This window comes from Lissotriton helveticus, chromosome 1_1, assembly GCF_964261635.1.
Source record: "Lissotriton helveticus chromosome 1_1, aLisHel1.1, whole genome shotgun sequence".
NCBI classification, from domain to species: Eukaryota; Metazoa; Chordata; class Amphibia; order Caudata; family Salamandridae; genus Lissotriton; species Lissotriton helveticus.
In genome coordinates, this window is record NC_136057.1 from 1057780133 (window position 1) to 1057803784 (window position 23652).

Genomic DNA, 23652 nt, shown 5'->3' on the forward strand with positions numbered 1-23652 from the left:
TGACCATTGCTACCATTGGATAGTTAAAGAAATTGTAGAGTAATATCTAACTATAAGTGTCCTAGTACCCAGAAGTTGTAGAGTAATATCTAACTATAAGTGTCCTAGTACCCGGAGTACTGGGCTGTATCACATTTGAAACCTCCAGGTGCTCCCTGCAGCCGCCATCTTGAGAAAGAGCCTGGCAGTCATGATTTGTACTGCAAGTTACCAATAACTGAAGGAATTTGGTGACTGTTCATGTAACCGTATGTGAATCTGGGATAATACCTTGGAGAAAGAATATTAGGTGTTGTACAAGACAGTACAGGCTACTGAATAAAGAGAAGGATGTTAGAATTGTTAAAGTGGCAGAAGGTGAGGGGGGCATTTCCAAGATGGCACCGTGGCACTGCATTACGACGGAGCTCCGCTGCATGCCTGCTGTGAAATCGTAAGGGCAGTATCTTCTGGGTGGCAATAAAGCTGCTGAAAAACAGAGAAATATAAACAATGAATGCGGAGCGAGACTTAACATTGAACGCGGCCTCAATTAAGCATCAAACGCCGGCCACGAGACCTAACACTAAACGCAGCCGCAATTAAACTTGAAACGCAGCCGCGAGTATACATTCGAATCGGCAGCAAATATGCTTTAAAGGCAGTCACGAGACAAAAGCAAAAGACGCGTCCGAGCGTCAGCTGAAGGCAAACAATACAAAAATACATTGGGCGAAATAAAAACAAGCTCTTGCCATTGCTGTGGGGGGAGGGGGCGGGAGCGCATTGGCGGGGGAGCAGCAGCCTTTGATGTGCGAGCGAGTGGGAGGGAATGCATGTGAGGTACTCAAGCGCGGGCTGGGGAAGCGTCGCGCTTGAGTACCTCACATGCATTGGGGACAATCCTCGCTGGTTTCAAGAGCTGTTTTGCCTACTATACTCTCGCGGAACAACGCATGCGCGTTGGTTCAGCGAGACCTAAAAAGGAAGCAGTGGGGTGGTACCTCCTTCTCCATTTTTGCAACCAGGGACAGGAATGCTCTTTCTCTTCATGCTATGAAGGCTTTACTTGTTTTAAACGCAATCTTAAGAGTTCGTTTTTAGGTCTCGCGCCTGCGATGCATATGGCGTAGCCATATGCATCGCGCAGGCGCGATACTATAGTTGCGGAGTCTGCTTCCCAGGAGACAGGAGATGGCACGCGCACGCTCAGGAAGGCGATCGGAGCCGGTCGCGCGCTCGCGTTCCCAATCTCCTGTCTCTCTGGGAAGCACACAAGCAAGCCCCGCCAAGGCACCACGAGCACGTCCCACGTGGGCGCCTACCACGAGGACAACGGCAGCAGGGTAATGCTTGTTTATTTTTATTCTTGCCAGAGAGGAAGCGGCGTGAATGAGGAAGCTGAAGCAGCGTGATGCGCATCACGTTGTAGGCACTGCTGAGCTGAGGAGAGTTTACCGGCAGGCATGGCTCAATAGGAAAAGCTCCCCTTTGAGATGGCTTCTGCCTGGGACGGAACAGGAGGAGTTGAATGGACCCTCAGCCCAGCCAGCGGCAGACGCGCTTTTTATGCACACCTACCTGATTTCCCGCTGCAGAAAAATAATTCCCTTTGGACGGCATTGAATGGAAAATGTAAAGTTTCTCTTCAGGACAGCCTATATTTGTGATGGATGTTTTAAAAATATATTTAGAAAATTGAATTGCAAAATGAACGCATGGCCACATTTCTTTTTATTGAAGTGAGGCTACCCGGTCTCCGTATAATCCAATTTAGGAGAGTTTTGAGCTTGCTTGCTACTCTCGACTTTTGGCGCACGAATTAAATAAATGATTTTCCAGGGCGACTGTTATCACCTGGTTTTTTTTTTTTTTTTTTTTATTTTATTTACCACAAAACAGCAAAGTACATATCGTAAACAGCCATTCGCCTACATCCCTTCTCGGGCCGGCAGTAGTACAAAGTATCTCATCAGCGAATCCTGGCCAAGAACAACAGAATAAATCCGACGGCATATCAACCAGGTGTCCAACCAGGGTCAGGCCCTTTCCGGCTAGCCAATACTTTCGACAGTGTGTCGTGCGTTACTGATACATGGACAATTTTTAAACAATTTTAACTTTTTCTCCCAACCTACCCCCCTTCCCGAAACTCCCCACTCCTCCCCAACAGTTCCCCAATCAGTGCTCCTCAAGTGTGGCAGTGTATAGGCTAAGGGGGTGTTGTGGCGTTCGTTGCGTGCTACCTTTCATGGCTTCAAGTGATCCCTCCCAGGTCCCCACTCACCCAGGGATACCGCTCCTCCCACCTGGCTAAGACGCGCTGCTGTGTAAGTGACTACCCTGACTGCCTCACCCCGGGTCTAAGTGCGGGTCGCGCCCCTGCTCCTCCCCACCCTCCTCTGTCGGGTCATCATTGACCGTCCTAGAAGTCAAGTAAATTTGGTACAGTCCCCAGAAGTTCTTGGGTCGACTCCGGGGCGGTAGCAGCTCACTATAAATCTCTGCTTGTGTGTTGCAAAATGTCATGCTATGCACCCAACGCTGCAATGTCGGGAGGGGGCCCCTCATCCAGCAACATGCTATTACACGTTTGGCAAGTAACATGCCCATGCTGACCATTTTTCTCACTGACACCGGCACCTTCTTTGTGTATCCTAGCAGGGCGAGTGCCGGGTCCATGGTTAGGTCCATTTCCACAATAGTGCTCATTTCCGCAAAGATCCCGGACCAAAATCTTTGAATGCCCGGGCACAACCATGCTAAATGTAAGAAGTCAGCCACTGGGGCGCGGCACCTTTCGCAGCCCGGTGTATCTCGAAGACCGTACCTGTGTAGCCTTTCCGGCGTATAATACACTCGCTGTAAAAATTTAAAGTGGACCAGGCGGTGTCGCCCGTTCAGCGATATCCGCCGTGAGGCCGCACAGCAGTATGCCCACATATCGTCATCTATGTGGGTATCCAGGTCGGTTTGCCAGGCCAAGCGTGCCCTCGTGTATTGTAGCGCCGTGTGTCCGTGCCCTATCTTATGAAGTTTAGATACCATTTTCTGCGGCGCCTCGGTGGCGATTACATATACCAGTTCTGGGATCTCAGGGGGTTCTGCCATATCGGGGCCCAGAAGGTCTAGAAAGGCGCTACGCACCCTATGATACTGAAAGCGCTGTAGTAACGAGAGATTCTCTCTCCCTTGTGACAGTTGATCCCATGTCTTAACCGCGCCATCCTGGAAGAGGTCCCCCAGAGTATGTGCGCCCAGTTCACTAAGGGCCCTGTGAACGCCTGGTTCCGCCAGCGTGGGGAGCCACAGCGCCCAATGTATCGGCATATTAGGTGCGTACATCAGCTCTTTATCTTGCCTCTGCATTATGGAGTGCCAGGCATGGTTAGTAGACAGTAGGGAGTCCAGTGTTCCCACCCTACGGTCCCTAGGGCCGCAGATCGTCGCTGGGAGCGGGGTGGGGTCAGCAAATAACCTCTCCAGTATCACATGCGGTATATCCTGTTTTCCATGAATCCAAGTGTGGAGATGCGAGGCCTGCGCTATCCTGTAATAGCGCTCCATATCTGGCGCCGCCAGCCCCCCTTGCTCGTACGGCAGCTGGAGGACCTTCCACTGCACTCTAGGTTGCTTCCCGGCCCAGGCCAGACGCACTAGAAGCTTGTCTAAGGTTTTAAAGAAGGTTCTGGAGAGGACAATCGGGATATTATTAAAGAGGAACAAAAACCTCGGCAGAACCACCATTTTTATCAAAGCAATTCGTCCCATCAATGACAGCGGGAGCTTAATCCAGAGTTCCACGTCATCTGCGAGTTTGCTATAGGCAGTACCGTAATTCTCCCTCAGCAGAGTTTCGGGATCCGTATGGATCCAAATGCCCAGATACCGTATCGGCTCCGTGGACCATTGAAGCGGATACTCCATCTCGAAGGGTTCGGTAACAGGGGTCAGGGGAAAGGCCACCGACTTGGACCAGTTGACTTTCAACCCCGAGAGCGCTCCAAAACGGACCACCTCCCTCAGCACCGACGCAAGGTTGTTACCGGGATCCCTGACATACAGCAGAGTGTCGTCTGCATATGTGGAGATGCCGATCTTGTACGTGGGGTAATTGATGGCCTCATAAGAGTGATACTCCCGGATCGCGCACGCCAGAGGCTCCGCAACAAGAGCGTAGAGTAGCGGCGAGAGGGGGCATCCCTGTCTCGTGCCTCTGCTGATGAAAAACGGCTCCGAAACTGCATCGCCCAGCCTAACTCGTGCAGTGGGTTTGTGGTAAAGCGCACTCAGGAGCTGGAGAAAGGGGTCTCCTAGTCCCATCTTCACAAGCACCCTACGCATGAATGCCCACTCCACAGAGTCGAACGCCTTCTCCATGTCTAGAAAGACTGCTATAGCCTTGGTGTCATGTTTGGTGTGCTGGATGGCTCCCATCACTGTGCGAATGTTGTACGTGAGGTTCCGAGCAGGAATAAATCCCGCTTGCTCTGGGGCCACCAATTCAGGGGCCACGAGTGCCAACCTGGTCGCCAGCACCTTAGCATAGAGCTTGGCGTCCACATTGAGAAGGGACAGAGGGCGGTACGAGCCTGGAAGATCATGTGGTTTGCCCGGCTTCAATATCGTAACGATGAGGGCCTCTCTCAGAGAAGGCGGCATTGCGCCAGTCTCACCAATTTCATCAAATAGGGTGGAGAGGTAGGGCAATAACTTCTCTTTGTATGCCTTGTAAAAGGTCACAGTCAACCCATCTGTCCCGGGGGCGCTCTCAGACCTCATGTCATCCAGGGCGTCCGATATCTCCTCCCGGAGGATGGGAGACATCAAGAAGTCCCGCTGCCAGTTCTCGAGAAACGGCATTTTAATATAGCTTAAATAGTCGTCAATTCGATCCTCTACCCCGGAAACCTTGTTAGTGTACAGCTCCTCGTAAAAGCCCCTGAATTCCGCTAGAATGTCCTCCTCCGCCGTCAGCAGCGTTCCCTCCGCTGATTGCAACTCTGTAATCACCTGCTTACGCCTGGCGCCCTTCATTATTCTAGCTAACAGCGAGCCCGGTCGATCTCCCTCACCATAAGCGCGCGCCGCCGCATACTTTCCTAGGTGCTTAACTTCTCTGTCTGCTTCCTCGTGGTACTCTTTCAGGAGTTCCTGCAGTGTCCCGTCCCCTGTGGGGGTCTGACCCGTCAGCTGTTGTCGCTCGCACTCTGCCAATTGCCCCTCCAGATGTGCTTAGCCATGACTATCCCCCTGACATACACCTTAAAAGTCTCCCATATCGTCCCGAAGACGTCTACCGTGCCTAGGTTAGTATCGAAGAACACATCTATTTCCTCCCCGAGCTCGGCCCTGAACGTGTCATCCAGCAAGGAATAAGGTGGGAAGCGCCACGTGAACGGGGGTATCCTCCGCCTGGGAGTGCTAAACTCCAACAATATAGGGGAGTGGTCCGATAGCGTACGGGGGAGCACCTTACAGCCCTTCACCTGCGCCAGCAACGGGGGAGTGGACAACCAATAATCTATTCTGGTGTGTATGTCATGGTATGCAGAGTAATGTGTGTATCCCCCTCTATCTCGGTGTCTATCCCTCCAGACATCCACCAGCCCCAGTCTCATCATTTCAGCTTGCATTTGCTGCGCAGCTGCGGCCGGACGACGAGGCGGCCCCGCCGACCTATCCAGCTCCGGGCTAAAAACAAAGTTAAAGTCTCCCCCCCACAGCAGTCTATCTGAGGGCCACTCAGTGCAGTGTCCCGCGAGTGCTGCGTAGAAGTCCGGGGAGTCGTAATTCGGGCCGTACACGTTCATGACCAGCAGAGTATGCCCCTTACCCGCACACTTGCTGAGTACGAACCTCCCTTCCGGGTCAGCTCTCAACAGTGTGAGGGACAATTTAGACTTTGGGTTGACCCAAGTGAGCACCCCCCTTGCGTGTGTGGTGAAGCCAGCATAAGTAGAATTGCCCTGAAGGCCCCTATGCGTGAGCATCCTGCTGTTGTTGGGTAAGTGAGTTTCTTGCAGCAGCGCTAGGTCTATATGATGCCTTTGGAGATAGTGTAACACCTTGCGGAGTTTCCGATAGTCGTTTAAGCCCCTCACATTCCATGTCAGGGCCCTCAGTGTCTCTGTGTCAGTCAGTGAATCATCATGTGGTGAGTCTGCCATATGTAGTGCAGCAACATTGCATATGCGTAGCAAATGTATTCCCTGCCTCTCGTCGCAAACAGCAACTGCCAAACATCACAGTGGGTAGTAACATTGTGGAGCACGCTAAGAACCCCCCCTCAAACATATCGGAACCCCAAACTCCCACTTCCCCCCGCCTCCCACAGTCAACCAACCCCAACCTGGTATGACCGAAGTCCCCGTGGCCCTCCCTCCCACCCACATTTAAACCCATGCAACAATTCCCCATACCAGCTCTATCCGAGCCAAAGCCGCAGTGAGCGCTGGGGCAGAGGTAGCCTGTGTAATCCTTTAGCCGACCACTTCCCTTCTGGGACTACCAAACAGTGTCCTTTAGCTTGCCCCTACGCCAGCGCCCCGTTTATAGAATGCAGCAGTGTCCGCTAAACGCAATAGTTCACCTTTGTGTGTGAGGTCTCACCCCTCCACTCCCCCGCCCTCAATTTCTGTAGTCCTCTCCCATAACGTGCAGTTGAGAGCCAAGACTCGCCTAGGGGATTTCCAGGAGTGAAAGCGCAACTCCCCAGCGGCCCTAATTCAAAAACATACAGATCTCACCCACAGTTCCGCTTATAATAGCCCAGGGCCTGTGGCAGGATACTCCGAGAGGCCATTCCCCTTCAGTCCAATGAGGGGATTCGGTGGCGCTGAAGCGAACAAAGGTCCTTAGAGTCCTGCATTCCGCCCTCTACTCCTCAGTCTTGTTCCTCTAGGTCCCCGTTACTGGTCCGCTCCTCCGTGTTTGGTGCTGGACTTCCCCGGGAATCTTTCATCCAGACCTTTAGGGATTTTTGCAGTTCTTTGGGATCAGTGAAGAAATGCGAGTGTCCCTGCCTGTTGACGCGTAGCCTTGCTGGGTATAACATGGCATAGTCCAGGCCCAGGGTTCTAAGTTGCTGTTTGTACGGGACAAATCTTCGTCTCTCCTCCTGGACTTTCGACGTGAAATCAGGGTATAGCGATATGTCCATTCCCTCGTACTGCAGTTTGCCCTTCTCACGGGCTACTCTGAGGGCTGCGTCCCTATCCCTGTAATTTAACAATTTCGCTATAATCGGTCTAGGGTTAGCGCCCGGGGGAGGTCTTGGTCCGAGGGTGCGGTGAGCGCGTTCCACTATAAACATTGGCGAGAAGGTGTCATCCCCCAGCATCGTCTTCAGGAGCTTCTCAATAAACAGTTCCATCTTGCCTGTTTGGGTTGACTCGGCCACACCCGTGACGCGGATGTTGGATCGCCGGGACCGCGCCTCCAAGTCCTCCGACTTCTCCTGGATTACCTGAAGCAGTCTACCAAATTGTTTACGGTCAGTGTCCCATTCAGTCTGCGCCTCCTCCGCCTCTGTCAGTCTGCGTTCCGCCATATCCAGCCTTTCCGAGTGCTTGTCCACCCTTTCTGACATACGATCCATCCGATAGGACAACGCATCAATCTTGGTTCCAATGGCCGACATGCCCTCCTGAAGGCCTTTCTCCATGGTGTTAAGCATTTCCTTGATTTCGGCACACAGGGAGGGACCCGGGTCAGTAGCCGTGCTGGAAGACTGGGCAGCCTGTTGCTCCGAGTCCTTATTCCTTCGCTGCTCGAACGTCAGCTTCGGCTGTGTGCGGTCCCCCTTGCCCATTTTGAACAATCTTCTCGGGGGAGGCTGTGTCCTGCCCCGGCGGAGGCCCCACAGGAGACCGAAGCACCGCGCGTGCACTCGCTCTGGCTGCAAGTGACTTCAGGGGTGCTGTAGACGGGGCAACGTAGTGCGTGTGTCCTGCTAGGGTCCGTCGACACCACTTGGGTCCACAGGCTCCTTTGGGTATGCCCGGTAATTCACCCTCCAGACCCCCCGGATCGGCCTAGGACGGTAACGGATGTCCGTGCACGTGGGGAGTATCCTCCGCCCTCCGGTGTTTACTCGCCACCACGTCAAAGCCCCTCTCGCCTCAGACGTGCCCGTCTATCAGGCGCCCAGGCCGATCCTACCTTCGGGGGTGCTCCGCCATAGCCACGTGGATCGCAATCGGCTCCGTTGTTGTGCCGGTGTCTCCCCCGCAGCCCTCCGCAGCTCTCATGAGTCGTGTAGCACCCCCAGTGCGTGATTCCACCGCGTGGGACAGCTGGGGGGTCAGCCTCCGCCGGTCTCCGTCAGACCCCCAGGCGACCGCTCGTCGCTGCCGCACGTCGGGTGACGTCGCCCGGCGTCGCCAGCTAGGAAAGACCGGTGATTGGGGCCTGGTCCGGCGTCCGCAGGGTAGTCGGGCAAAGTGAGGTTTCCGCAGCCCGTTTTCCGCCCAAACTGCAGCCGGAGATTCGTTAAGGGCAGGGGCGGCGATATCCGCTGTTGTTGCGTAGTTTGCACCACTGTGCGAGGATCTATGCCGGATAGTTGTCGGCGCTGGCTCGGAGCTCCGCTCTTAAGCGTCCACCATTGACGCCGGCTAGCTCCGCCCCCCCTGTTATCACCTGGTTCAACCTACCTACTGCATTCACCTCTCTGCTAAACAGGAGGGCGCTAGGTAGAGGTGGCATCAGTCTACTTTAATATGCCTACAGGAACGTCCGTTCGAGGAGGCATGCAACTTACTCAAACGTGTATTAGTTACATCGATGTAAGTTATCTCATTGCACAGATGTAACCCCTTCTTTTTGAGTTATACTACCAAATGCATATTGAACATCACTTTATTTGGCATAAAATTGCATTGATTTTTTTTTTTTACTTGCGTCCTTTGTGGACGTGTAGTGTGGAATTGGCTGGGGAACTACAGCGGGTGCTTAGAGGAAATACCAAGCCTGGAGGAAAAGGGTGCCATTGGAGAGATCTCTCATAGTGTACTTAAGGCATTTTCCCAGCTATACTTTTTTGGGGGGAGTCTTTTGTGTCACAGTGCCCATAAAAAACAGGTGTGGAAACCAGTAAGTCTTTTTATGATACCCTTTGTCTAGAAAAAAAATCTGTCCTCTGCAGGTAGCAGTGTTATTCTTTGCAGAGGCCACCTAACCATTATTCTAGGAGAAAATGCCCCAATTTCGGGTGCACTCATTTCCAAATGATGCTACATTGTGTAGGAAATGAAGTGATATGAAGTGCCTGCAAGCAACGAACAGAGTATGCTACAACCATCCCGGTGTTACCTCCTGCTCTATGCAGTGACTGGAGTTGGTGAAAATATTAAATTAATAAAGTTACTAAATCCATCATTTTAAAAAAAAATTATTCACCTGTCCAATTTCGCTCTGCAGACAAACTTGAGAATCTTTGCTTCTTGGGTTCTCCTTGGCCAAACAAGTTCCAAGGAGAACTAAACCGTATACGACGAAGGCAGTATGTTTGTGGTTTGTTCAGATCTCTCAGGGTCTCGTTTTGCTTCTGAAAACAACACAAAATGCAGAAGCTTTGAGATTGGAGAGTATTTACTATGTTTATTGACATTTGAATAGTGCCTTGTTCTATTAGTGTGTTACTGTCGTCCTTTCTTGATCTGCATGTCCTTTTCCTAAGATTCCGGAATTTCCAATTTTCACTTCTTTTTGGTTGCTAGTGCATAGCTGTGTGTGGTTAGGAATAATGTGTTTGTTAAGAGACACATTTACTAATGGCTGCTGTTATTTAATATTGAAGTTATGTGTGTTCTATCCATATAAAGATTATACTGTTGTATGGGCATTGATAGATGTGCCCAATGACTCTACTGTTTTTCGTTGACCTAGTTGGTCCGTCGCCCATTTTGAGGCCAGTGCAAACTGCTTTTAAGATAGGCATTGCCAGCAAGGTATATAGCTAGGATGTACATATGAAGACTAGTTCAAAGTTGTATGTTGGTATGGTGAGGAAAAAGTGCTCTTGAGATGGCAGTGCAGGGCCACAAAATGGACCAACTCATGAAGAAGGGATGCAGTCATCACCAAGTATGTACTGCCCTTCATTCCATGCGCATGCTGCCTGGTACTCTGTCACATCTGGTGACGCACTCAGATGTAATATGTAGCTCATTGGTGCTATTCAGAGCACATATGTGTTTATTCATACATGTGGCTTGCAAGCAGTGTTTTTGGGAGACTTCATACTCACTCTGCATTTGCTCTCCAAGTTCATCGGATAAGTATGACACAATAGATCATGTTGGCCAGCTACCAAATATGGCATAAATGTAACAGTGGCTAATGTGCCTTGAAGCTCTACAGACCTTCACTTCATGTTATCCTCCCAGTCCACTCTTTAGAGACCTGTCTAGTGCTCAACGTATGTCAGTTGCTGCTGGTGATGGTCCACGGGACTCATTTACTAATTTTTGGGAACTAGAACTTATTTTTCAAACTCATACTCTGACACAGAGCAAGAGAGAGAAAGGTTAGAAAACAGAGGAAAGAAGGAGGAACATCGGAAATCAGTGATAAGGGAGAAAGCAGGAATGAAAAAGAATCTACAACAGTGAAATAAAGCGAGAGAAAGTGTAGCAGTCTGGAAGAAAGAGCAATAAGATGGAATCAGAGCTAAGCTGCCTTGTTATTTGGCAACCCCGTCATTTGGCAGCACCGGTGGCAAGTCCCTACGAAATTCTTTGGATCAATCCACTTATCTTTTCACGAATTAGGGACTGGGGCTTTCAAAGTACTCCAAGAATTTACAGTGAAGCTCTCGGTCACTAAAGCCTGTTTGAACTAGCCCCGAAGGCAAGGGAGTGTTGTGTCATAAACGACTGGTTGTGCCTGTTATCAATGGTAACTAGAGTGTTCATTGTGGTTACATTCTGAAGAGCAGTTCTTTAAGTGGAAACCAAGATTCTAGGAACTGACTCAACTATTAGTGGTATTTTATGTTCCTATTCAGATTTTCTTCTATGTACAAGTTTTAGATGTGTGCCTTCTTAAACCCCTAATTGTCGAAAAAGGAAATGCAGTATATTCAAGGTTGTAGCTATCAATGGAGTGGCAGGAGCAGTGGCACCGAGGCCCAGAGGCTCGAGGGACCAACTGAACCCTGCTAATTATGGAGTTTTCTTCTCAACCAGTGTCCAGAGGGCATTTTTTTGTGTGCACTAGAGCCCATGGCACTGTTACTACTCCGCTGATTACATCAATAGGCACATGCTGAATCGAGGTGGGCAAAATTTGAATCTCACCCAAGATGATTACAATCTTAGCGATTCGCGAAGGTCGTAACATTTTGTAAACTTTGTATGTCTTTGCCAGTTGGTAGATATTCCTTCTTTAAATTTTTTTCCACTAGAAGGTTCTCACAAGACATTTTTTGCAAGAGAAGAAAAGTGGATTTTGATGAGAATGTTTGCACAAAGCCTACTATATGGGATATTTTTCTTGCATTCGTGTTGTAAACTGCCCTGCCGTCACAAATGCCGCCTAAGTTTGGAAATGTTGCACCAGGTTTCCGAGGGAAAATCTTCACGCCTTTACATCATGACTCCTTTTTGTCTGTGAAGTGGCCTGACTGAATACTCAATGTTGATGATGGTTAGTTACACCTTGGGTAGCAGGAATAATATTTACCTTTAAATAGCGATTTAAGTGACACCTGCCATTTCTAAGAGCTTTTAAAAAAATATTTTTTTCTACTACCCAATGGAATGTTATGCAATGGAGTTATAGGGCGTCTCACTTAATTTTGCGCAGCCTTCATTCCCCTTATTGTCTTTAATACTGATGGACGTTGGGTACCAAAGCCAGGATTTCTGTACTCTTTCAAAACAGATAACACTTTTTAGGTCTCACCTAGACAAAAGCAAAAGCGAAGCTTTTGCTGTCTAGGGAGACAACTTATGTCTCCGCTTTCCGGGGAATGTAGACTGCAGACTGTGACGAGCTTGTCCTCCTGGAGATTGTAGCTCGTGAGCGCGCACGTCGCGTCGCCGTCCCTGCTATTCCCATGCACAGAAAGGCTCCCGCACACATGCGCACATACACACACTGCATACACACACACGCACCCCCCCTTTAACAGACACACGCGCAGACAGACACACGCACGCACAGACACACTACAACAGACACACGCGCACACCCCACCCCTCCTCCTCCGCAACACACTCACCTGTTCTGGCGGTGCTCGGCGTGCCTCTCGGGCGGCGGTTGCGCTTTGCGGGGCACTCTCACCACATGAGAGCCCCGCCTTCTTCATGCGCCCGGCCGCTCTTCACCCGGTACCCCATCTCGGGACCGGGACTCGATCAGGAGCCCTCGGGGCTCCTCGGACAGTGGCTTCTCTCTCGCGCCGCGATGGGACTTACGGTTGGGGCCGCGCTGCGATTGGCCGGCTGCCCAACCGCTTCCGGGTCGTCGCAGGCAGCGCGGCGGCCCGGCGGGAAGCGGGAACTTGAAGAAACTCCGCTGGAACACACATTCCAACATGTAGCAAGCAGCAGCTACAACAACGCAAAGTGTTTTTTTTTTTCTTTTTTGTGTATGAAAACACTTTGAAATATGTGCGCTACCAGTTGTAGAAAACCTTCTCAGTGCAGAGCGATAACGTGCAGCATTAACACCAAGCCTTCACATTTTAAAGAACGACACCTTTTTTAAAGAGGCCGTCATATTTTGACGAACTCTCGTTATTTACCGAATCACATGCTCATGCTGCTGCCTGGTTTGTCTACATGCACACAGGCAGAATCACTCGGTACAAAATGGCTCCTGTTCACTCGTCAGTACGGTCTTGCGCCGCCCCACCTTCCCCCTGCCAAATACATTCATTCCAAATACTGCTTATTTTTATATCAGACTGACTTCTCACATCTGGGATAGCAGGGGCACCTTCCACAGTGACTAGTGCTTCACAAAAAATAATTCTCGGCTAGCGCTCAGAAGTCTTGAAGCTTTGATTGAATGACACTGCAGTTTGATGCCCCGCTCGTCTTTGATGCTATGCGTTCCAGACACTGATTTTATTAAGACTCACTTGGAGCTCTAAACTGTCACTTGATCTTTCTTTGGGTCATTTCGTTTGCCCGGAAGGACTAACATATCTGTGAAACCCTCTTCTTTTATAGTTTGAGCATCGTCTTCGTTTAGCAGGATAACATTATATATTTGAAAATACAAATATCCGGGAAGAGCAGAGAGCAAATCTCCGTGATGTTGGGCATTCTCCTATCATAAAGGAAGCGTGTTGGTGGGACCTGTGGCATCTAACGCATCATTTAACCCTATATGCGTGGGCACCTACCACAAAAATGTATAGGATGAGTTTGTTCCGTTCCCGTTTTTAATTTGATGTAAAACTCAAATCACTGCACACTCTCTACTACACACTCTCTACTACAGTCACTACTCTCTACTACACACTCTCTACTACAGTCACTACTCTCTACTACACACTCCCTACTACAGTCACTACTCTCTACTACACATTCTGCTACACACTCTCTACTACAGTCACTACTCTCTGCTACGCACTCTACTCTCTACTACACACTCTACTACACACTCTACTACACACTCTCTACTACACACTCTACTACACACTCTCTACTACAGTCACTACTCTCTACTACACACTGTACTACACACTCTCTACTACACACTCTACTACAGTCACTACTCTCTACTACACACTACTACACACACTCTACTACAGTCACTACTCTCTACTACACACTCTACTACACACTCTCTACACACTCACTACTACAGCCACTACTCTCTTGTACACACTCTCTACTACACACTATCTACTACAGTCACTACTCTCTATTACACTCTCTACTACACACTCTACATTATACACTCTACATTACACACTCTACATTACACACTCTACATTACACACTCTCTACTACACACTCTACACTACACACTCTACTACACTCTACTACACACTCTGCTACACACACGCTCTACTACACACTCTACTACACACCCTCTACTACTCTCTACTACTCTACTACACATTCTCTACTACTCTACTACACACTCACTACTTTCTACTACACTCTACTACAGACTCTCCACTCTCTACTCCACACTCTCTACTCCACACTCTCTACTTCAATCTCTCTACCTCAATCTCTCTACTTCAATCTCTCTACTTCAATCTCTCTACTTCAATCTCTCTACTTCAATCTCTCTACTTCACATTCTGTATTACACACTCTCTACTACACACTCACTACTCTCTACTACACACTCTCTACTACACACTCTACTACACTCCCTACTACACACTCTCCTACACACTCTACTACACACTCTACTACACACTCACCACTCTACTACACACTCACTACTCTCTACTGCTCACTCTCTACTACACATTCTCTACTACACACTCTCTACTACACACTCTAGTACACACTCTAGTACACACTCTAGTACACACTCACTACTCTACTACACACTCTACTACTCTCTCTACTACTCACTCTCTACTACAGTCACTACTCTCTACTACACTCACTACTACACACTCTACTACACACTCACTACTCTACTACACACTCACTACTCTCTACAACACACTCTCTACTACACACTCACTACTCTCTACTACACACTCTACTACTCACTTACTACTCTCTACTCACTCTCTACTACTCACTACTACTCACTCTACTACTACTCACTACTACTCACTCTCTACTACTCACTCTCTACTGCTCATGACAATGCAATTTATTTATCTGTTTCCAAAACCAACACATAAATAAAACATTTGTCATTTACAATGCCAAAAGCGCTAACTTTTGCAAAGGCGAGACCGTTGCATTGTAAATGCTTGTTTTTGTTCTGGCTTATTAATAACTGTTTCAGCAAGATGGTCTGCAAATCTATCTAGCACCAGGACACTCATTGCACTTTACACATCTCTGTGATTGATCGATTTGATTACAAATGTGGTCATTTTATTTTGTGAAATACACTACCAATGTTTTTGTTGTGATTATTTGGATCAATGAATGACCTAGCACTTAGTAGTTAGTTGGGTCGGCATAGAAACCTAGTCCAGCACTCAAACAGACCAAGAAGTTCAAATTAACATTTCAAGTAGTACCTTGCTGTCTATCCTTAAGACTACATGTGCAATTGTCTTCGTTATAGGTGGCGGTTGCATTGGATCATCCAACACTTCATGCCTTTGAACAGGAGGGATGCTTGGAAGAACATGAGACTGTGCTTATAGAGGAAACGGTGAGTTTATATACAGCTTGACCACAATGTAAAGATCCTATACTGGGAGAAAGGCAACTTGTTGTATTTATGACAATCATTAATGCATTGCAAAGGGACAGAGTGTGCTGTACTAGGAATGAGGCATGTTATTAACTGAATTAATGGAGGAACAACTACCAGGGCTTTCATTGCCACAGTGGGTTGAAAGCAGTGGGGCTTGGTGTACAGTGCTGAAAACCAAGCCTACAGTTACTAGATTTGATTGAAGACTGGGGGACTGACTGTACAATGCTGAGGATCACAGCTTTGTTACCAGCTAATATGAAACGCAGTTGTACTGACTGTGCAGTGTTCATGATCATGGCTCTCCTCCTGGTTAGGATTGAGGGCAAAAGGGACAAGAACTAGGGATCCTGTTACCGACTGAAATTGACGAGAATGTCCTAACTAATTTGTAATGCGTCACACAAGTTCTAGTGTAACTAGTCCCATACTAATGAATGATCACAAATGGTACAGTGTAATAGAAGTATAGATATGCCGTTATATATAACAAAATATTATCCACAGTCAAGAAGGGACTTGTTCCCAGTTATAACTCTTTTGGAGTCCCGCACACAGGGATGCTATATAGCATTGCAGAATTCTGAAAGCAGATAACTTGAGTCAAGGGCAGTGTGTAATGTGTCCTGCAAGGGTTAATTTTGAAGCAATTGTTCACTGTTTTTAGTCCCTCAAATGTTTTGGTCTCCATAGCCCCTGAAACAGAAAACCAGATTCCATAGGCTAGTGCTAGGTCCTGACTTGCATTCTTAGTAGTAAACCATAGTATTGACCATGGGTTTTTAGAAAGACCAGCGCAATTTCAAATATACTGTGCTTTTACGTGTAGCAGGGTATCCACTATCCTACACTGTTTTGCTTACCTAATGCAGTGTAGCACTGTGCAGCCAAGTCTGTTGTGCGGTACTAAGCATCACATTGTATGTGCTGTACTGAAATGCCAATTCTGGGCTGTTCTGCTGCATACATATCACACTGCTCTATTTAGCACCATATAGCCCTTTATTGTTAAATGAAATAGGGTCATGTGGTCAAGCATCTTAGTCTAGGAAACTTAATGTAAGAATTTCTACTTGGCATTGTGAGTTGGCACGTGATTTACATTCCTAGAGGAGAAGGTAGTATTAACTTTGACAGGAGGTGCAGGTCACCTTAGACACTTGGTGTAATATGTGAAATCTCAGTTTTTACAAGCACAATGAAAAGAAATGTTTGAGGCTGTGATTGAACAACAAACATTTTTGCGGAAAAAAAAGTTTACTTGATTACCTACTTGTAGGGCATGGCAAGAGCTAGTATAAACCTTACCTGGCACGATCATTTGGACTGTAGATACCTCATGGTAGTGAGGGAGGAGAAGGGATTACGTTTGCACTCCGGAAAGGCCTGTTACCTAATGCAATTGAATAAAAGGGGGTTAAAGGGTCAGTGCTATGAAACATAATTGTAGTTGTCTGATGGGATTGAGGAAAGGGGGCTTGCCATGCAGTGCTAATAAACAAAACTGGTGCAACCCTGATTGCATTGATGAAAAGTACTGAGTGCACAGTCTTTGTTGTCCCAGGTGCCGCTTACGTGGACAGTTCATGTTCCTGAAGGACAGAGCAAACACTTGGAAGAACATCAAAATATGCTTAAAGAAGAAACGGTGAGTGAAGATGGGTAAGCCTAGCACAAAGAAGAGTCTTTTTAGCGTGTGGGTGGGATGGGTGCGTTTGAGATTCATGGCCTCTGCTACTCTGATGGGAGTGGCTAAATGAGCGGATGTACAAAGCAAAGAAATCACTGTGAAAGAAATGTGTTGCCCCAGTATTGGAACTTTTATAGATTCCCATGCTTTGTATCATTCCCCCGTCGTTGGAATGGGAGCCTCGGTAAATAGAAAATACCATAGTAGTAGGTACAAAAGAGAAACCCAGGCCTAGGCCTCATCTCATTTTGTAGCCTACCGCCTCTTTTTGTAAAAGAGACCAAAAAAGTTGCAACAACCAATCAGAGTAGCCTCACCCCATAGAACCTTCCTGAGAGAGCCTCAGAGCCTCAGATTTTTTATCGCACGTTGTGCTAAGGGAGTCTCCTCTGAGCTCTGCTCTGTTTTCTTTTTACAGTATCAAAAACAACCTTATTTTTCTACAAAGATGTCGGATAAAGAGAAGAAAGCCTTGTTCAAAGCTTGTGCTACCTGCTCAAAGAAGCCTCTGTATGTGGATGACCAGCATACAGATTGTATTTATTGCTTGTACCTGGACCACAAAGCTACGGAATGTAAGATCTGTAGGACCTTCTCTACTAAAACATTGAGGGACAGAGAAGGAAGACTTCTGACATGGCTGCAAAAGATGAAGTCTAGAAAGGAGGTCATTTCCAGCGACAGTTAAGATTCCTCTTCGGCTACCTCTTCAAGGAGATCTAAAAAGAGGGGTAGGTCTTCCCCTTCAACCTCTACTGAGCCTCCTTCTAAGACCTCACAAAAGGCCTCTGATAGGTCTGGTAGGTCAAGTCCCCGAAAATCTCCTCACCGAGGTGCAAAGGAGAAAGTGGGATTGATTTCAGAGGTGGTTTCTTCTCAGAAGGGGTCACAAGGGCCTTCTGTTATCTCCCAATCTGCTGGGAAACAAAAAGGTTTTAAAAAACCTAGTTCCCTACCTCAGGATTCGAAGTCTGACAAGAAATCCCGCTAGTCGACGGTGACATCTTCAGGTACGTCGACAACGGCGAAAATCCTTCAATCTCCTATTTCTGCCTCGTCGACGGGACCGTCGACGGCGTCGATGACGACTGCCTCGACATCGACGACTGGTCCATCTCTCTCTTCATCGTCGACGAGATTAATATCCTCGACGTCAACGAGGATGACGCCGCCTGTGGTGTCGATGACGAGGACAACGTCGACGACAATGATGGCAATGACGACGTCTGCTTTGATTCTGACGACGAGCTCGTCGACGATGGCTTCGACGATTTCACCTCCGTCGACGATGGTTATGGCTCCGTCGACGGTGCTCGCGCGACGACTACCCCATCGACGCCGCCGACGATCCCGTCGACGGTGACTCCGTCAACGGTGCAAAAAGTAAGAATTTCAATAAGAAGACGCCAAATAACACCGGATATGAGGTCCCCATGAAGAGTGACACCCTTGCCTCCTGTTTTGCTTTTGGAGGAGTCTTCAGAGGAAGATGATGATGAAGACGATGGTCCTTATGGAGATGCTTACAGTCCATCGCAGCTCCACGTAAAATACCAGGATTCTGATTCAGAAGGCTGCTACGAAGAAGTGAGTCAGCCTCCACCCAGAGAAAGAGTTCAAGAGCAATCTCAACAGGGTATGGTTTCGATGCCCTCTGCTCTGATAACTGACCTGCAAAGGATGTTGATGGACTACAGGAGAAGGTTTCCTTCCCAAACTCCTGAAACCATTTAGACACCCCCTCCACCATTGCCACCTTCCAGTTCAGCTGAGGTTCAGCCAAGAGATCAAGAACCTGCGGAGGTTCGGCATGGAATAACATCAGGCCAAGTGTATGGTGAAAATAACGACGACGATTCCTCAGATGATGGAGGAAATGTGACAGAGGTCCCGGAACCGAATAGAGAATGGAACGAGTTCATTATCCCCGATCTACCTTCACCTTCAACGGATCCGGTAGATTCACCACCAGCTGACATCGGTGGTTTCCATAACCTCATGGAAAGGGCTTCAAAACGGTTTGGCCTGCCAGTTCCATCGGTTCAATCGGACTGCTTTCTTTACGATTTCAAAGAGCCATACAGAAAATTCCCATCATAGAGCATGTTTGGTCTGAGGGAGTGAAGGTAATGCAGTCTCCAGCAACAGTCATTCCGGTCCTACCGCGGCTGGAGAAAAAGTACAGGGTCCCTGATGATAGTCCCGCATGCCTGGCTGGTCAACCAAAGCCGGACTCTGTGATCTCCCAAGTGGCACAAAGGAAATCGAAGAACCCTTCAGCTCCTCTGGCTTCTCCACCGGATAAAGAGGGTAGACGCCTGGACAATGTCGGTAAAAGATTCTCATCAATGTCAAGCCTCCTGGTTCGTGCCTCCAATGCACTTGCAAGAAAGATCTTTGAAGAAGGGGAACGATATTCTGCGTAAATAATAGACTGCGCCATGGACATCGCCACAACTGCTTTTAGAGCTTTAGCAGGTTCAGCTGTCCTCAGGAGACAGGGGTGGCTTCGAGCTACCTGGTTTTGCCCTGAAGTGCAAAACAAAATATTGCATTTGCCTTTTGATGGTGATATGCTTTTTGAAAAACACATAGATGATGCCTTACAGGATATCAAGAAGGACCCTGAAACAGCCAGGTCCTTAGGCACTCTTCAATACCGTAAGGTGCCATTCCGAGGAGCAAAAGGCAAGGGTTATTCAAATAGAGGAGGATACCAACAACGTTATTCCTCGTATTCCCAGTCATCTCAAACCTACAGGCCTCAGTCCTCACAAAGGCAGGGCCAATCTGCTTCTTTCTCTCGGCAGCCAGCAAGAAGCCGCCAGGGTCGACAGGGCAGAGATTCCTCTAAGAGACAATAGCAGCCTTCTGGCTCTTTCTACTGTTCCTTCCCCTCCAGTAACATCAGTGGGGGTCAGGATTTCTTTTTGTCTGCACAGCTGGGGGATCGTTACATCAGACCAGTGGGTCCTGAATATCATTCGATTTGGCCACATGTTGGAATTCCAACAGCTTTCTCCTTCCAGAGCTCCTTGCGCCACCGAGGCAAAACATCAGCGACTTCTACGTCTCGAAGCCCACCAGTTATTCATCAAGGGGGCGATAGAACCTGTACTACACTCTCAAAACGGAAAAGTTTTTTACTCCAGATTATTCCTGGTTCGCAAGACTGAGGAGAAGTGGCGTCCAATATTAGATCTAAGGGAGCTCAACACCTATCTCATAAAGCTGTCATTCAGAATGGTCACCGTTCAGGACATTCTACGTCTTCTAAATCCAGGGGATTACATGGCAACTCTGGACCTCGAGGATGCGTACTTCCATGTACCGATCCATCCAGCTCACAGGCGACACCTACGCTTCACAGTAGCAAAGAGTCACTTTCAATTCAAGGTGCTTCCTTTTGGTCTCAGGTCCGCACCACGGATATTTACAAAAGTTCTTGCTCCAGTGGCGGTGTTTATCAGAAGGCAATCTCTAGAGGTCTTTCCCTACCTAGACAATTGGTTGGTAAAACTCAATCCTTTCAAGCAGCTTTCAAAGCAGTCAAAAGCTGCATTCAACTTTTCAACCAACTGGGTCTTCAACTCAACAAGTCCAAATCGGTCCTTCTTCCTTCCAGGTCGGCCAGGTTTCTGGGTTTCATTCTGGATACGAATCGCTGCAAAGCTTTCCCTTCGGAGGTACGACAGAAAAGACTTATTATATCAGCTCGTCTCTTACAAAAGAGGAAGTCTCTATCAGTCTGTCTCTACAAGTCCCTGCTAGGATCGATCGCATCTTGCATACCATTAATTCCACACTGCAGGCTTTGAATGCGTCCACTACAAGAGCAACTGGACAATCAATGGTGCCAGGCGAAAGGCTCTTTCGACGACAGGATAACAGTGACACCAGTAATGAGAAAAGCAAGCAACTGATGGACGATAAAGGACAATATCTCAAAGGGTTTAACTTTCAAGCTCTCTCCATCTCCCATGGTTCTGACCACAGACGCCTCAATGGAAGGCTGGGGAGCAGTGTTGCAGGAGTTACACGTGAGCGGTCATTGGGCGCCCGAACAGCGCAAGTTCCACATCAATCTGCTAGACCTCAGGGCAATTCACTTAGCTTTACAAGCATTCCTTCCAAGAATTCAAAATCGCACAGTGCTGGTTCGCACGGACAATACGACGACCATACATTATATAAACAAACAAGGCTGGACAAGATCCCGGATTCTTACAAGAGAAGCTCAAGAAATTTGGAACTGGGCCATTCTCCACAAGATTTTTCTTACAGCGGAACACCTTGCAGGTTCACTCAATACAACAGCAGATGCATTGAGTCGTCAAAAGTCAATCAGTCACGAGAATTGGGAATTGGATCAGGACATTCTTGAGGAGGTGTTCTTGGTTTGGGGTACTCCGACCATAGACCTGTTTGCATCTCCAGAAAACAAGAAATGCCAATTCTACGCAAGCAGGGATCACCATCAAGGGTCATTGGGGAATGCTCTTTCGATAGCCTGGTCCGGCGCAATTGTTTACGCCTTTCCTCCAATACCCCTAATTCCAAGACTGATCAAGAAACTCAAGGCGGAACCTTGCAAAATGATTTTGATTGCACCAAAGTGGCCCCGGCAGTTCTGGTTCACGGAGCTTCTCCTGCTCTCTCAAGATCAGCCAATTCACCTGCGGCCCATACCGTCTCTTTTGACAATGTCTCAAGGTCAAGTGCTACATCCAGATCCGAGCTCACTCCAATTGACAGCGTGGCTCCTGAGCACAGAGAATTCCAGAATTTGAACCTCACTAAGGAGTGTGAAGAAATCCTGTCTCAAGCTCGCGCTCCAAGTCCGAATAAGACTTACCAGGCGAATTGGAAAAGGTTCTGTCTCTGGTGCCAACGGCAGAATCTCCATCCATACACTTCAGCTCCACATCAGATCTTACCTTACATTCTTTCTCTGGCTAAATCAAGTCTGGCTCATTCCTCTGTCAAAGTACATCTGGCGGCTATCTCTAGATTCAGGCGGACATCCTCAGGTCCTTCCCTTTGGTCGGCAAGAATTATCAAGCAATTCCTAAAAGGACTCTTCAGGGTTTTTCCTCCAGTCCTGCCGCCGCCTCCGGTCTGGCAGCTTAGCTTAGTTCTGGAGAACCCCATTTGAGCCGTTTCACCGAGCGGATCTTAAATTTCTTTCATGGAAACTGGCTCTTCTTTTAGCCTTAACATCGGCTAGGAGGATAGGTGAGCTCCAAGCACTCACTATTGTGGAACCTTTTTTATGCAGTTCAAGAAAGACATTCTAATCCTTCGAACAAATCCAAAGTTCATTCCAAAGGTCCAGACGGATTTCCATTTGAATGAGCCTGTGGTTCTAAAATCTTTTTTCCCTCGACCAACTTCTCTAGCACAAAGATCGTTACATTCCTTGGATGTACAGAGATGTTTGAAGTTATATCTGGAACGCACAAAAAGCTTCAGGAAATCATCCCAACTCTTTATTTCTTACAGTGCTCCGCGGAAGGGGTTTCCGCTTTTAAAACAAGGCATCTCTCGTTGGATTTCCAATGCAATTCATTTTTGTCGCAAGAAGCGGGCAAACCGCTGGAAAGGCGTGTTCGGTCTCATTCGACAAGATCAGTCTCATCATCTGCGGCCCTTTTCGCAGGAGTCCCGATCAGAGACATTTGTAGAGCAGCTACATGAAGCAGTACCCACCCGTTCACAAAGCATTACTGCTTGGACTCTTCAATGGGAAGCGTAGCTGCAGTTGGACAGGCAGTCCTGAGAAATCTTTTTCAATGAGAGGTGAGCTTTTCCTACAATTCCTCCTTCCTATATTGCACATTTTGTATCACATACTGTTTTCCTTTCCATGGTGGCAGGTTATGCTCGTTTCCTATGATAACAAGTGTGATAGGAGGTATTGATGCTCATGTAACAAAATGTGCTGTTATTGCTTACTGCTAGCTACTCTGATACAAAGCATGGGAATCTGTGAAAGTCCCAATACTGGGGCAAGAAAATAAGTTACTTACCTGTAACTTTGGTTCCACGGTATTGGTAACTTTCATAGATTCCCATGCGCCCACCCTCCTACCCTGGGAAAAGCTCTGCCTTTTATAGATGTAGTTACTGTTACACAACGCCTACGAAAATCTGGGGCTCTGAGGCTCTCTCAGGAAGGTTCTCTGGGGTGAGGCTATTCTGATTGGTTGTTGCAACTTTTTTGGTCTCTTTTACAAAAGAGGTGGATAGGCTACAAAATGAGATGAGGCCTAGGCCTAGGTTTCTCTTTTGTACCTACTGCTATGGTATTTTCTATTTACCGAGGCTCCCATTCCGACGACGGGGGAGTGATACAAAGCATGGGAATCTTAAAAGTTACCGGTAAGTAACTTTTTTTCTTGTCATTTTAGGAACCTGTTGCCTTGGATGGTGCTACAGTCCATGTGTCCCAGGAACAGAATGAATGTTTGGTAGAACATCAAAAGGAAATTCTTGAAGAAGTGGTAAGTGGTAATTATGGTTAAAAACTAAATGTATTGTAGCAGAACAGTAAGCTGTCCTTTTTCACTAAGGCTGTTCGTTTTGTAAATGCCATTTAATCCTTCAGGTTCTCTATT

At 47.9% G+C, this 23652-nt stretch overlaps 1 protein-coding gene across 1 annotated transcript in view; it reads left to right on the plus strand.

Moving 5' to 3' along the window:
- Nucleotides 1–23652, plus strand: part of LOC144820832 (uncharacterized) — a 933795-nt gene that overhangs the window by 348446 nt on the left and 561697 nt on the right. Inside the window, exons 7-9 of the mRNA XM_078677961.1 lie at nt 15211–15300; nt 16910–16993; nt 23446–23538. Coding sequence (XP_078534087.1) covers nt 15211–15300; nt 16910–16993; nt 23446–23538 — 267 coding nt within the window. The remainder of the gene's footprint in view (nt 1–15210; nt 15301–16909; nt 16994–23445; nt 23539–23652) is intronic.